General features: G+C 33.2%; 1 protein-coding gene across 1 annotated transcript in view; it reads right to left on the bottom strand.

The window, feature by feature from the left end:
• LOC136035509 (actin-like protein 6B) overlaps positions 1-16,972 on the bottom strand; it is an 81,974-nt gene that overhangs the window by 12,151 nt on the left and 52,851 nt on the right. The window contains exons 6-7 of the mRNA XM_065717346.1: positions 12,366-12,482; positions 9,351-9,488 (exon numbers count right to left, since the gene is read on the bottom strand). Of these exons, the coding sequence (XP_065573418.1) occupies positions 9,351-9,488; positions 12,366-12,482 (255 nt within the window). The remainder of the gene's footprint in view (positions 1-9,350; positions 9,489-12,365; positions 12,483-16,972) is intronic.

Genomic DNA, 16,972 nt, shown 5'->3' with positions numbered 1-16,972 from the left:
ATCTGGTCGGGATTTCAAATAAGAGCTCTGAGACATGAATTCCTTCTAAAAATCAAATTTCATTACGATCCGATCATCTATTCGTAAGATATAAATACTCCAATTTTCATGTTTTCCAAGAATTCCGGTTCCCCCCTCCAACTCCCCCCGAATGTCACAGGATCTGGTCGGAATTTGAAATTAGAACTTTAGAGCACAAGATCCTTCTACATATCAAATTTCATTAAGATCTGGTCACCCTTTCGTAAGTTACAAATACCTCAATTTTCAAAATTACCCCCCCCCCCCCGCAATTCCACCAAAGAGAGCAGATCCGGTCCAGTTATGTCAGTCACGTATCTTAGACAGCTTTCTATTCTTCCCATCCAGTTTCATCCTGATCTCACCGCTTTAAGTATTTCTAAGATTTCCGGTCCCCCCCAATTGCCCCCCCTAATTATGCTTGATCCGGTTGAGATTTAAAATAAGATATCGGAGTTACGAGGTCCTTCTAAATATGAAGTTTCATGAAGATCCGATCAAATCCTTCGTAAGTTAAAAATACGTCATTTTTCTTATTTTTCAGAATTACCCCCCCCACCCCCCCCCCCCCCCCCCCGCAATTGAGCGGATCCGTTCCAATTATGTAAATCACGTATGCAAGACTTCTGCTTATTTTTCCAACCAAGTTTCATCCCAATCCCTCCAATCTATGAGTTTCCCATCATTTTAGGTTTCCCCACCCCAAACTTCCCCCAATGTCACCAGATCCGGTCAGGATTTAAAATAAAAACTTTGAGACACGATATCCTTCTAAAAATCAAATTTCATGGAGATCCAATCACCCGTTCATAAGTTAAAAATACCTCATTTTTCTAATTTTTAAGAATTACTCCCCCCCCCCCCCAACTACCCCAAAGAGAGCAAATCAGTTCCGATTATGTCAATCATGTATCTGGGACTTGCGCTTATTTTTCCCATCAAGTTTCATCCCGATCCCTCCACTCTAAGTGTTTTCCAAGATTTTAGGTTTCCCCCCTCCAACTCCCCCCAATGTCATCAGACCCAGTCGGGATTCAAAATAAGAGCTCTGAGACACAATATCATTCCAAACATCAAATTTCATTAAGATCCAATCACCCGCTCATAAGTTAAAAATACTTCATTTTTTCTATTTTTTCCGAATTAACCGGCCCCTACTGCCCCCCCCCCCCCAGATGGTCAAATCGGGAAACGACTATTTCTAATTTAATCTGGTCCGGTCCCTGATACGCTTGCCAAATTTCATCGTCCTAGCTTACCTGGAAGTGCCTAAAGTAGCAAAACCAGGACTTTAGGTTTTCCCCCTCCAACTCCCCCCAATGTCATCAGATCCAGTCGGGATTTAAATTAAGAGCTCTGAGACACAATATCATTCCAAACATCAAATTTCATTTAGATTCAATCACCCGCTGATAAGTTAAAAATACTTAATTTTTTCTATTGTTTGCGAATTAACCGGGCCCCCACTCCCCCCCCCAGATGGTCAAATCGGGAAAACGACTATTTCTAATTTAATCTGGTCCGGTCCCTGATACGCTTGCCAAATTTCATCGTCCTAGCTTACCTGGAAGTGCCTAAAGTAGCAAAACCAGGACGGACAGACAGACAGACCGACAGAATTGGCGACTGCTATATGTCACTTGGTTAATACCAAGTGCCATAAAAACTAAAAAGAAAAAAGAAAAAAACTTAAAAAGCTAAAAAAAAAGGTAAAAAACCAAAAAAAAAAAACTAAAAAGAAAAAAGGAAAAAAACAAAATATTATTTCATCATATACCAATTCAAAAACGAATGTATATACAGACCGGACACAGGGAATATAAATGACGACCAGGACACTCAAAGAGAAATTACAGACTGGGATACCGGGATACAAATGACGACTGGGACGTGTGTGTTGACTGAAGTCATGTTTGTGTGTCGACTGACGTCATGTTTGTCGACTATAAATGACGACTGGGACACAGGGACACAATTACAACGGGGACGCCGGGGGGGGGGCACAGGGGGATATATAAATGACGATGGAAACACAGGGAATGTTTGATTAGCAATCACCATCAACAAAGCTCAAGTGTAATCTTTAGAATAATGAGGTATAGATCTGAATACAGATTGTTTTTCCCATGGACAATTAAATGTTGCATGTTCAAGAGTCGGTAAACCTGACAATCTATTTATATGTACAGACAATGGGACAGCGAAGAATGTTGTATATTCGCATATATATATATATATCTATATATATAAAAATAAGTTGTCTGTCTGTCTGTGGATGGATCAGGTGACGTCACCTGAAAAAACTGGATCAGGTGACGTCAAAACTGAAAAAACTAAAAAAAGGCAAAAACTACAAAAAAAACTAAAAAACTAATAAAAAAAATAAAAAAGCTAAAAAACTAAAAAAACTAAAAAAAGGCAAAAACTACAAAAAGGCAAAAACTACAAAAAAAAACTAAAAACTAATAAAAAAAATAAAAAAGCTAAAAAACTAAAAAAACTAAAAAAACTAAAAAAAGGTAAAAAACTAAAAAAACTAAAAACTAAAAAAAACTAAAAAAAAGGAAAAAAACTGAAAAATAAGCTAAAATAAAGGTAAAAACCAATAAAAAACTAAAAAAAAACTGAAAAAACTAAAAAAAAGGCAAAAACTACAAAAAAAACTAATAAAAAAAGTAAAAAAGCTAAAAAAACTAAAAAACTAAAAAAACTAAAAAAAGGTAAAAAACTAAAAAAAATAAAAAATAAAAAAAAAATAAAAAAAAAGAAAAAACTGAAAAATAAGCTAAAATAAAGGTAAAAACCAATAAAAAACTAAAAAACCAATAAAAAAAGAAAAAAATAAATGACGACACTCAAAGAGAAAGCGACCAGGACAAAAGGAATGTTCGATTAGCAATCAACAAAGCACCGGGACACAGGGAGTATAAATGACGACCAGGACATAAGTAAAAAAAACAAACTATCTATATATATAAAAATAAGTTGTCTGTGGATCTGTGGATCGTGGATCAGGTGACGTCACCTGAAAAAACTGGATCAGGTGACGTCAAAACTGAAAAAACTAAAAAAAGGCAAAAACTACAAAAAAAACTAAAAACTAATAAAAAAAATAAAAAAGCTAAAAAACTAAAAAAACTAAAAAAAGGCAAAAAACTACAAAAAAAACTAAAAACTAATAAAAAGCTAAAAAACTAAAAAAACTAAAAAAAAAGGCAAAAACTACAAAAAAAAACTAAAAACTAATAAAAAAAATAAAAAAACTAAAAAAACTAAAAAAACTAAAAAAAGGTAAAAAACTAAAAAAACTAAAAACTAAAAAAAAACTAAAAAAAAGGAAAAAACTGAAAAATAAGCTAAAATAAAGGTAAAAACCAATAAAAAACTAAAAAAAAACTGAAAAAACTAAAAAAAGGCAAAAACTACAAAAAAACTAAAAACTAATAAAAAAAGTAAAAAAGCTAAAAAACTAAAAAACTAAAAAAACTAAAAAAACTAAAAAAAGGTAAAAAACTAAAAAAACTAAAAAATAAAAAAAAAATAAAAAAAAGGGAAAAAACTGAAAAATAAGCTAACATAAAGGTAAAAAACCAATAAAAAACTAAAAAGAAAAAAAGGAAAAAACTAAAAAAAAATTTTCATCTAAAAAACTAAAAAAAACTAAAAAAGGTAAAAACTAAAAGAACTAAAAAAGAAAAAAATAAATGACGACACTCAAAGAGAAAGCGACCAGGACAAAAGGAATGTTCGATTAGCAATCAACAAAGCACCGGGACACAGGGAGTATAAATGACGACCAGGACATAAGTAAAAAAAAAATTAACAAAACTAAAAAGAAGGTAAAAACTACAAAAAAACTAAAAAGAAAAAAAAACTAAAAACTAATAAAAAAACTAAAAAATCTAAAATCTAAATAAACTAAAAAAGAAAAAAAAAGGAAAAAAACAAAGGAGAAAAAGAAAACTAAAAAACGAATGTATATACAGACCGGTACACCGGGATACAAATGACGACCGGGACACAGGGAATATAAATGACGACCGGGACACAGGGACACAACTACAACGGGGGACACCGGGGGGAAACAGGGGGATATAAATGACGACCGGGACAAAAAAACTAAAAAGAAAAAAAAACTAAAAACTAATAAAAAAACTAAAAAATCTAAAAATCTAAATAAGCTAAAAAAGAAAAAAAAGGAAAAAAATAAAGGAGAAAAACAAAACTAAAAAACGAATGTATATACAGACCGGGACACCGGGATACAAATGACGACCGGGACACAGGGAGTATAAATGACGTATAAATAAATGAGTATAAATAAACTAAAAAAAAACAAACTATCTATATATATAAAAATAAGTTGTCTGTGGATCTGTGGATCGTGGATCAGGTGACGTCACCTGAAAAAACTGGATCAGGTGAAGTCAAAACTGAAAAAAACTAAAAAAAGGCAAAAACTACAAAAAAAACTAAAAACTAATAAAAAAAATAAAAAAGCTAAAAAAACTAAAAAAACTAAAAAAAAGGCAAAAACTACAAAAAAAACTAAAAACTAATAAAAAAGCTAAAAAACTAAAAAAACTAAAAAAAAAGGCAAAAACTACAAAAAAACTAAAAACTAATAAAAAAAATAAAAAAATAAAAAACTAAAAAAACTAAAAAAACTAAAAAAAGGTAAAAAACTAAAAAACTAAAAACTAAAAAAAACTAAAAAAAAGGAAAAAACTGAAAAATAAGCTAAAATAAAGGTAAAAACCAATAAAAAACTAAAAAAAAAACTGAAAAAACTAAAAAAAGGCAAAAACTACAAAAAAACTAAAAACTAATAAAAAAAGTAAAAAAGCTAAAAAACTAAAAAAACTAAAAAAACTAAAAAAACTAAAAAGAGGTAAAAAACTAAAAAAAATAAAAAATAAAAAAAAAATAAAAAAAAGGGAAAAAACTGAAAAATAAGCTAACATAAAGGTAAAAACCAATAAAAAACTAAAAAGAAAAAAAGGAAAAAACTAAAAAAAAATTTCATCTAAAAAACTAAAAAAAACTAAAAAAGGTAAAAACTAAAAGAACTAAAAAAGAAAAAAATAAATGACGACACTCAAAGAGAAAGCGACCAGGACAAAAGGAATGTTTGATTAGCAATCAACAAAGCACCGGGACACAGGGAGTATAAATGACGACCAGGACATAAGTAAAAAAAAAAATTAACAAAACTAAAAAGAAGGTAAAAACTACAAAAAAACTAAAAAGAAAAAAAACTAAAAACTAATAAAAAAACTAAAAAATCTAAAAATTTAAATAAACTAAAAAAGAAAAAAAAAGGAAAAAAATAAAGGAGAAAAACAAAACTAAAAAACGAATGTATATACAGACCGGTACACCGGGATACAAATGACGACCGGGACACAGGGAATATAAATGACGACCGGGACACAGGGACACAACTACAACGGGGACACCGGGGGAAACAGGGGGATATAAATGACGACCGGGACAAAAAAACTAAAAAGAAAAAAAAACTAAAAACTAATAAAAAAACTAAAAAATCTAAAAATCTAAATAAGCTAAAAAAGAAAAAAAAGGAAAAAAATAAAGGAGAAAAACAAAACTAAAAAACGAATGTATATACAGACCGGGACACCGGGATACAAATGACGACCGGGACACAGGGAATATAAATGACGACCGGGACACAGGGACACAACTACAACGGGGACACCGGGGGAAACAAGGGGATATAAATGACGACCGGGACACCGGGACAGGGAATGGTCGATTAGCAATCACCATCAACAAAGCTCAAGGGCAATCATTAGAATCATGAGGTATAGATCTGAATACAGATTGTTTTCCCATGGACCATTATATGTTGCATGTTCAAGAGTCGGTAAACCTGACAATCTATTTATATGCAAAGACAATGGGACAGCAAAGAATGTTGTATATTCGCAAGTTTTACGTAGTTAAAACCATATATATATATATATATATATATATATATATATATATATATATATATATATATATATATATATATATATATATATATATGTATATATATATATATATATATATATATATATATATATATATATATATATATATATATATATATATATATATATATATATATATATATCTATCTATCTATATTCACAGGTGGGACATAGGGACACAACTACAATGGCGCGTAACTATTATGGCGCGTAACGACTTACGCGCGCGGGGGGCTTGGGGGGGGCGCGAAGCGCCCCCACCAACTAGGTGTTGGGGTGGCGCGAAGCGCCACCCCAACAGCTAGTATATATATATATATATATATATATATATATATATATATATATATATATATATATATATATATATATATATATATATATATATATATATATATATATATATATATATACATATACATGCTTGAAAGGTGTAGCATAAGTGGGAGACAGGAACAACGGCAATCAAAGGGGTAAAATTAACCTTGACTTGATGCCCACTTAATTGTACAATCTGCCTTGGCTTTTTCTACAAATGGCCATAACTTGACTTTTCCCACAACTATTCCATTTTCAATTCAAATATTCAAATATATATAATTATATATATATATATATATATATATATATATATATATATATATATATATATATATATATATATATATATATATATATATATATATATATATATATATATATATATATATATATATATATATACTAGCTGTTGGGGTGGCGCTTCGCGCCACCCCAACACCTAGTTGGTGGGGGCGCTTCGCGCCCCCCCAAGCCCCCCCGCGCGTGTAAGTCGTTACGCGCCATTGTAGTTGTGTCCCTATGTCCCACCTGTGAATATAGATAGATATATATATATATATATATATATATATATATATATATATATATATATATATATATATATATATATATATATGTTTTTAACTACGTAAAACTTGCAAATATACAACATTCTTTGCTGTCCCATTGTCTGTGCATATAAATAGATTGTCAGGTTTACCGACTCTTGAACATGCAACATATAATGGTCAATGGGAAAACAATCCGTATTCAGATCTATACCTCATGATTCTAATGATTGCCCTTGAGCTTTGTTGATGGTGATTGCTAATCGACCATTCCCTGAGTCGCCATCGTCATTTATATATCCCCCTGTGCGCCCCGGCGTCCCCTTTGTAGTTATATCCCTGTGTCCCGGTCGTCATTTATATTCCCTGTGTCCCGGTCTTCATTTGTGTCCCGGTGTCCCAGTCTCTGATTTCTCTTTGAGTGTCCCGGGCGTCATTTATATTCCTTGTGTCCCGGTGTCCCGGTCGTCATTTATATCCCCCTGTGCCCCCCGGCGTCCCCGTTGTAGATGTGTCATTTATATTCCCTGTGTCCCGGTCGTCATCCCGGTATACATTCGTTTTTGAATCGGTATGTGATGAAATAAATTTTTAATTTTTTCCCTTTTTTTCCTTTTAGTTTTTTTTATTAGTTTTGACCTTTTTTTTAGGTTTTTTAGTTTTTTTCTTTTTTCTTTTTAGTTTTTTTTGAAGTTTTTATCTTTTTAGTTTTTTTTTTATTTTTATTTATATTGTTTTAGTTTTCTTTTTCTCCTTTATTTTTCAGTTTTTTTCCTTTTTTTAGTTTTTTTTTCTTTTTAGTTCTTTTAGTTTTTACCTTTTTTATTTTTTTTTAGTTTTATAGATGAAAATTTTTTTAGTTTTATTCCTTTTTTTCTTTTCAGTTTTTTATTGGTTTTTACCTTTTTTTTTAGCTTTTTTAGTTTTTTTTCGTTTTTTCTTTTTACTTTTTTTTTAGTTTTTATCTTTTTTATTTTTTTTTATTTTTATTCTTAATTTTTTTTATTAGTTTTTAGTTTTTTTTGTAGTTTTTGCCTTTTTTAGTTTTTTCAGTTTTTTTTTAGTTTTTAGATTTTTACCTTTTTTAGCCTAACCAGGATTTGAACCTGGGACCTTCATTCTCCGTTCTGACACCCTCTCTCACCGAGTGACTACTCCAGCATGTTCATTTTGGTGTTTTAAATGGTATATTATTAACCAAATTAATGTGTTTTACAATATACTAAGCATCGTCATAACAAAAATGACGACAACTAATTTCATGACGTCAGTCAACACAGAAATTAAGTTCTGAAATTAAGTCATGAAATTAGTTGCCGTCATTTTTGCTTTGACGGTGACGTCATTCAAGTTATATAAGACATATGTTCACGTAGAAATCTATTAATGTTTAAGTTTACAATGACTGATGAAGATGCTCAAAGAGTCTATGCCAAAAAACTTGCTGCTGATAGAGAAAGTCAGAAAAGAAAGCGTGCCGAGGAACTATCAGCAGCAAGTTTTTTGGCATAGACTCTTTGAGCATCTTCATCAGTCATTGTAAACTTAAACATTAATAGATTTCTACGTGAACATATGTCTTATATAACTTGAATGACGTCACCGTCAATGCAAAAATGACGACAACTAATTTCATGACGTCAGCCGACACAGAAACATGACGTCACCTGACAACTAATTTCATGACGTCAGCCGACACAGAAACATGACGTCACCTGATCCACAGATCCACAGACAGACAACTTATTTTTATATATATAGATATATATATATATATATATATATATATATATATATATATATATATATATATATATATATATATATATATATATATATATGTATATATATATATATGTGTGTGTTTATTTGTCTGTCAATCCATGGAAAACAAATTGAGTTTTTTGATACTGGCAATCAGAAAATCTAATGAAAAAGCTGACTCGACAAGGTTCAATCTGCGAAAAAAAAACCTAAGTACAATACCTCGTAAGAGCTTGATCAATGGCTTAACTTTGGAGAGGAATGCTTAGCTACAACATTAAAAAAGTTTGCTTTTTTGGACTTTAGTTTAAAATTATATTTTTCGTAAAATTCTAAAAAAGAGCTTTAAAAACATACTAGAATTTGATAATTGACAGCAAGAGGCCTCTTTCTTTTTTCTATCATACAAAAGAACCAGGCGTTTTTTTTTAGTTTCTTAAAGTAAAAATTCTATCCCATCAATCTGTAAGAAAAAGTGCTTGCTTCAACTGGCTTGATCATCAGTGCCTATGAGAATTTTTACGCCTCTTTTCAGACATTAGATTTTTTTTTTTATATAAAAGTCTAAAAAAAAAAAATACAGAAGCAACCCTCTTTCTTTGTATTGTCATCCAAAGAACCGGACAAAGTTTTTCTACTAGCTTCATAATAGGAACATTTTAAGCCTCCAGCCCCCCCCCCCAAAAAAAACAATACTCACCGGCCTTAAGTCAACATCACACATGCCGACACTGGTTGTTACGACATGCCCTATTCCTAGCATAGTTGAAGACACTCCACGAATTCCACTAGGGTCAAATAAAGCCTCTGGTATCCTAAACCGTTCTGCTCCAAAGTCCTGTTTAAAAAGATGTGATTTTAAATAAATAAAAAAAATGGGAGGCTTCTTCATAAAAAATAAATATCAGAGGATAGTAACGAAGAGGATTTGTAGCTGGTTTTGATTGTTATATGTTTTATATCGGCACGAGGAACCTGAAGAACAGGAAAAATGGGGAACGAAAATTTTCGTATTACGTATGTCGTCATTCTTATGCTTAAAGCACTATAAACCTATTACGTCACATTTTGCATTTCACACTCGTGAGGTAGGATCTGAGACAGGATTAAAGACCGCTTGCTAAGCTGTTCTCAAAAGGAGGGTCAGCAGGGTAATATGAATCAATAGAATCGACGAATAACTGAACAGGCTGCCTAAACTAATTCATTGAATATTAATCCAACTCGGCAAAAGGTTTTTGGCTATTATTTCAGAAGTTTGAAAATGTCTGAAATTAAGATACGACCTTTAGGCGTAACAGTGACAATATTCTATCATAGACATTTTGTAGTTCTCTCCATTCCTTTGATAAGAAAAGCAGTCCCCATTTAGTTATAAAATGTCCAACCGGAATTTTCGTATAACTGGTCATTTGAAAACAAAACATTTTTGGACTTATTTTTTGGGGTTATTTCAAAATTATAAAGTTTTCTATATTCTATAATAGACATTTTGTAGTTCTCTCCATTCATTTGATAAGAGAATCAGTCCTTATTTAGTTATGAAATGTCCAACCGGAATTTTTATATAAGGTCATTTGAAAACAAAACATTTTTGGACTTTTTTTTGGGGTTATTTAAAAATTATGAAGTTTTCTATATTCTATCATAGACATTTTGTAGTTATCTCTATTCATTTGATAAGAAACTCGGTCCCCATTTAGTTATGAAATGTCCAACCGGAATTTCCGTATAATTGGTCATTTGAAAATAAAACATTTTTGGACTTGTTTTCTGGGTTTATTTCAGAATTATGAAGTTTTTAAGGATGTATCATATTTTTGCCAGCATTACCCTGTTGAACCATAAAGAGCAAAAAAACAAAAAACAAAACTAATTCGTCAAATTTCAGAACGCTTTCCGTCGTAGAAATTCAAATATGAAAATCAATTCATTCAAAAAACAACTATACCTCCATGAGCTGTTTGGAATTACGTGTCTTTAACTGCTGGTTTTTTAATCACTTTCCTTTTTTTTAAGAATTGACTCCCTCCAGAAGTGAAAACGGCTAATTTGCAAATTGAATTTTTTTTTCATACAAAAATCCTTACTTTTCCATATTTTTAAAAGCATATGTGGCTGCGTAAGTTTTACGCTAACAATTCAAAATCAGATTTTACTGCATTGTATCAGATTAACGACACTTCTTGACTACTAAGGTCCTTACGTAGGTCCTGCAGTATGTTGCTACAGCCGGGTTCAACCTCTGGGTACCATGTTATCAAGTTGAGGTTAAACCCACTGCGCTCCCACTGAACAAATAAGATTTCCTTTTCACTACTCTTACTACTTCAAATTATTTATAAATTTCATCTCTAACACTTTTTAAAGCAAGTAAAAGCAAGTCCCTTCGTTGCAAGCTAATTTTTATATCTACATGTTTTTTTGTAACCTATAAAAGCTCGATCTCTATTAATGGCTCAGTGTTCTTTTTTTTTAATTTTGATCTCTAATAGGTTCTTCTGTAACTTGAATCAATAAATTTATCATTCGAATTAAAATTGACCAAGCGAAGCATAGTTTTGAAATAACGTCGGAACTACCAACACAATTTAGCAAAAGAAAGTCGAGGTAAAGAACAAAGCACTGAGCTTTACAGTCCCTACGGGCGCTACTCATCCCCGTTTCACGGCCCTTCAGCCAGAAAGTGCAATGGGAGGGGGGGTTGGAGGACATCCATCCTGTGCTTTCAAACACCCTTCCTTTAGTTTACCTTTCCCAGATTTCTCCAGGTACCTATTTAGAGTTGGGACGACTCTGTCTGAGCTAACAGAATCACACCAATGATCCCCGTTTCCAACTAAATAACGAGCGGCACCAACCTCAGACCCCTGTCCTCACCGATTTCAAGTTTAGCCATACTAACCCCTCGGCTAAGACACAATTCAAAGAAAGTGTGATTATCACAAAATAGAGAGATCATCAACACTTCCTGCATAAAATCATGACTAAGTGATTCCAGGGTTAGAGTACGGTGATCTTTCCTTTCAAACATTTTTAAAGATGAAAGTTTAAAGAATGTAAAACAGGTTTTCAATAAATCGAGTAAGTAACGTTGCTTGCGATGACAGCAAGCCTCGAATTTAACGTCCTAATATTGTTTTACATCGCTTGCTACTTATTTTTCTTTGATGTTCACTTCAGTTCATAGTATATTGTATGAAATACTGATGAAAAACAATATATAAACAGCAGATGTACAGAAAATGTACCAACAGATGAAAGAGACCAGTTCATGATGTTATCCGTAGAATTTTGAGAAACTAGCACTCTGCTGAAAATCAAAATAAAATATGATTTTCGCAGGATGGATACATCAAGCATTTTAAGAGTCTTTCATCAGAAAAAAATACCAAATATCTAAAAATGAACAAAACAACCGTTATAATGACAGGAAAGAGCGTAATCGGAAACGAGAACAAATAAAATTATGGTTCACAATTAGGTTCTGCAGTTTCCAAATTGAAGAACTTGACATGGTTTTAGATCACACTTGCGCCAGCGAAATGGAGGGGCGGGGACATAACCCCCAAGAATTAATCCAAAGAACACTCCCCAGGCAATAGTTGGGTCTGAACTTAAACTTTTTGTCGGATCAAACACGCGTTGTTATCCCAAATGGAGAGGGGACGAGACTGAGGAAAATAAAACAGACAAAATACAATAGTTCAATTACCTGATGATAACCAGTAGGAAATTCATATTGAACAGATGGCATAGTAGACGCCTGTTCTTCGTCATAAGGCTGATCAGAAACTTGTAAAACCGTCGCTTGAAAGTCTTGTACTACTTCCTAAAGTAAAAAGTAAAGTCCATGCATTAGTGTTGAAAACAAAGATGTCAGGAGTAATAGATGGAGATCTGAATCAGGTAAAATTTATTTTGATATTATTTTTGGGATAGTGTCATTTTATACTGTTAATTAATGAGTTTTTTCAACAAACCAGAAGATCGGTAGCTGTTTCCTATGAGGAAAGAACTTATGTTGTGTTATGACAAAAAAATCAATACTGGAAATTTAAGTTCCTGTACACATGAAGGCGGATACACGCATTGTCCTACACGCAAAGGTAGGGAGCGATAATGGGTACAAGCTCCTGATGATTCAGTCAGTAGAAACGGATGTTCTCGTTTTGCTGGATCAATTTTTTCATGATTTGAATGTCGAGGAACTGTGGATCTCCTTTGGAGTTGGTGCAAACCGCAACTTTATCACGATACCCTGTATCACTGAGAGGCTTGGGACTTCCAAATGAAAAGCACTGCTAATATTCCATAACGTCCATAGACGCGACACCATTTCTTCATTTGCAAACGTTGGCCGTGCTACAGGTTGGAATCTATGGCATATCTGTCCTGAGATACCATCATCGATGAGTGGTGCAACCGAATGTGACAAAGACATTGACAAGGACATTGTTGTCGAGATCAAACAATTTTTAATCTTTCTATGGTGATATCAATGAGGCTCCCAAAAGCCTGTTTAGCCAAGGCAAATCAGTAGACCGAATTCCTCCAACGAGAGCAGCAACGCTTGAGCATATGCAACACGCTGTTTTCCAAGCCAAAATCTAGAATCAGTCACTTAGATGTGATCCAATTAAACTTGATCCTTCAAAATGGGGATGGAAATGAGACAAAGGTGGAAATGGGTTCCACAATGGAGTGATTTACCAGAGGCATTGGATTGCAAACGTTTAATAGCAAATCTGCCATGCACCACCAGATGTAAATGCAGCAAAAAAAAATATGATCGTGCTTAAAAAGTTATGTTATAATAATTATTATAAAAAGTTATAATATAATTATTCAAAAGTTATTATTTCCTGCCAAATTTCAGTCAGAGTGATGCTTTGTTTTGAAGCGATTTGAAGAACCTCGTTTTGCTAATTATGATGAATCTCACCAAATACCTAAGATATTCTTTTGCAATATGCCGTTTATACAAGAAAAACCAACTTGGAACATGAAAGAATGTAAATCACTTTGATTTTAATAAGAATATTGATTGATTCACCTGATTGCTTTCTTGTACAGTGCAAAAAGTATTCGGTACTTGAAGTTTTTGGCATATCCACAACGTTATCAAATGGAATTTTAATTATTGGAATTCGACTGTACAATCAATGTCCAGCTTCTTATTTTCAAAAAATTAATTCCTGTTACTCTCATGTCTACAAGGTTCTGAAACATAATTTTAATTCTTGGAATCAGTTTCGTAGTCGATTTCCGACCTGTTTTTACGCATATTACATCCTCAGAACGTCACACAATACAATGTGCCCTTATGATAATGTTAAAATTTTTGACAAAACTGACACCCGCAGTCCTGATTTAGGGTCTCTATTACGATGCTAAAATGGTAAGTGTAATCCGAACCTCTTTTGTCGCCAGTGCGATCAGAAGTTCATTGCTACCCATTCAAGACTTCATGTGCTGTCTATAAGCCCTTTTTGTAAGACAAGTAACGTTATGCAACTTTTCAACAACGTTCTTGTCAACTGATATTTTGCCCCCCTTTCTAGGATTTTCAGCATAGTTGAAGCCTCATCAACGGCTTTAATTTACTGACCAATGTTTATCATAAAACGCTATTTGAAAAAACCCGACGTTTTGAGACAATTAGACGAAGTTCTTATGATCTGAGGATAGGAATGAGACGACAAGTGGGTTCAGCAACATTTTTTGCTCATTTTAATACTTTCTTTGGCTTTTCAAGTTCCACTTGAATTTTCGCAACGTTTGTGACGTTTAGACGACGTTCTTATGATCTGAGGATAAGAATGAGACAATCAGTGGGTTCAGCAGCAATTTTTAACCATTTTAAGACTTTCTTAGGCTATTAAAATTCCACTTGAATTTTCGCGAAGTTTTATCACGTTTACACGATGTTCTTTTAATCTGAGGAAATAAAAGTGAGACGGCCTGGGGGTTCACCAGCATTTTTTACTCAAGAAAGACTTTCTTGAGCTATTAAAATTCCACCTGAATTTTCGCGATGTTTTATGACGTTTTGACGACGTTCTAGTATTGCATTTTTTGCTTCCAGTTCTAGGATTGTTCAGCGCAGTCAAAAGTTTATGTCCACCAGATTTCATGCTTTCATAATATTATTATTGTGAGCTATGTATGTGAGTTAAGCATTGTGAGTAATCTCCTCCTCAATACCTTGCACCTTACGCTAAAGTTTGTTTTTTTGTCCCAATTCCATAGGAACGACTAATTCTGTTTTAAGTGGCTTTAAGTATATTGAACTTTTATATAGGCTGTGATCGAAACAAACAAAAGCGGCTTGCTTCCACCTGGCCACCCCCAAGCCCTAAACCTCGCAAATTAAGAGTTTGTTATTCAATTTATTGTTGCTGAAAAACCTTTCATATTTGAAACATTTGAAAATTGTTCACGGTTTAAAACTAACAGAAATGTGGTATTCCCCTACAAAATTTCCTATACTGGTCTGATTCGATAAGTTGCTCAAAGAACCGATGTGACTTTGATTACCTCAATTTATGCTTGTAAGTGGCACATATATTGATCTTTTATATAGACTGTGATCAAAACAAAAAAAAACGGAGCTTAAATTTAATAGCTAAATACATTGAAAAGTATTTTCCCTTAGGCGCTTTTTTATACGTTTCATATTATACAGTTGCAGACCCCCCCCCCCCTTCCTAGATTTCAAAATATACATTTTATGTTTTCGTGAATTCACGTCGCTGACATGTATATTAATTAGATAAATTATAACTAGAATAAGTTTATATATATATATATATATATATATATATATATATATATATATATATATATATATATATATATATATATATATTTTATTTATTTGAAAACCCGTCAATCATGCGAAATGAAAAAGACGGAGCACGAACGTATAAATATAAGATAATATATAAGAACATATCAGATCAGAGGAGACATAACTAGAAAGAGACTCAACTAATAAAAGGGCAAACAAAATAGCACTAAAATGAATAAAACGAAAACAAATCTATTGTAAAAGGAAATTCTACCAATCGTGATCTACTATTTTAATATTGTGTCTTTTGATTACATTTTCAACTGCAACATGAGGGTCGGTTATATGATACTTTTTAATGAGGATTAGGTTTCTGTACCAGGGAGGAAAACGTAGTAGGTATTTAGCAAAACGGAAGAAAAGAGCACGGGTTTTAGACAATTCAGCCTTCGAGAATAGTTTTCAAAATGGTGCCACGTACAGAATATGAGGTAAAACAGTAGCGTTATATAGGCTGGCAAGGAGGGGGCGGCTAAAATGGAATTTAACAGAGACTATGGAAGCATACGAGCCGGAGATTCGTCGATTGAGGTGTTTGATCAGTAGAAGACGTGTATGCCTTAGAGACGAGCCAATAGGGACTCCGAGGTAATTTATGTGGGTTTTCTCAGTGTTACTATCTTACTATCTTATTACTATCTCGGTCTTATTACTATCTTATTTACTATCTTATTACTATCTCGGTTTTCTCAGTGTTAAAACTGAGGCCAAGCTTTAGATATTCGGTTTTAAGCGTTTTAAAAATGTCAGAAGCTTTTTGCAATGTTCTGCTTAAGTTCAAGACGTCGTCGGCGTAGCATACTAAGGAGGTGTCTATAGAGGAAAGAATGCATGAGGTTGGGCATTTATCTTGTGCTCGAAGAACATAATTATTGAACAAATGAGGGGAGGAGACAGCTCCCTGACGGGCACCCTTCAAAACGGGGATCAATTTTTCATGAGGCCAGGGAGGCAAATTTTTGTCGGGAGGAAGCCTTAGGCGAATGGACAGCCTCGAGTACATATCACGTAGGGATCGAACTATGCAGGGATTCAGACCTCGTTGTGAAGCTTTTAATAACATTGCAGCATGTATGAGTGAATCAAATGCACAGCTGATGTCATGACTAGCTAAGGCCCTGCACTCTCCAGAAAAATCCGCATCGAGTAGCACACTCACTACAGCCGTCAAGGCATCGGCACAACCAGTGCGGCGCTTAAATCCGAATTGACGTGGCGGGGTGTAGCATTTAGTTTCCAGTTCATTAATGAATAGAAGCTCGAATAGTTTACATAAAGATGTGGCGACTGTAATGGGGCGGAAAGACGAGCATTTGATTTCATTTTTCCCTTTCTTCGGAATGGGGGTAAGATCCCCTACGCAGAAGGATGAGGGAACAACACCTTGCGTGAAGATCATCTGCATAAAAAGCGAAAGATGCATAGCGAGAACCGAACCACCATGTTTAATATGGATAGCGCTAACACGG

Source organism: Artemia franciscana, chromosome 14 (assembly GCF_032884065.1).
Source record: "Artemia franciscana chromosome 14, ASM3288406v1, whole genome shotgun sequence".
NCBI classification, from domain to species: Eukaryota; Metazoa; Arthropoda; class Branchiopoda; order Anostraca; family Artemiidae; genus Artemia; species Artemia franciscana.
This window is presented reverse-complemented; position numbering and strand designations above follow the sequence as displayed.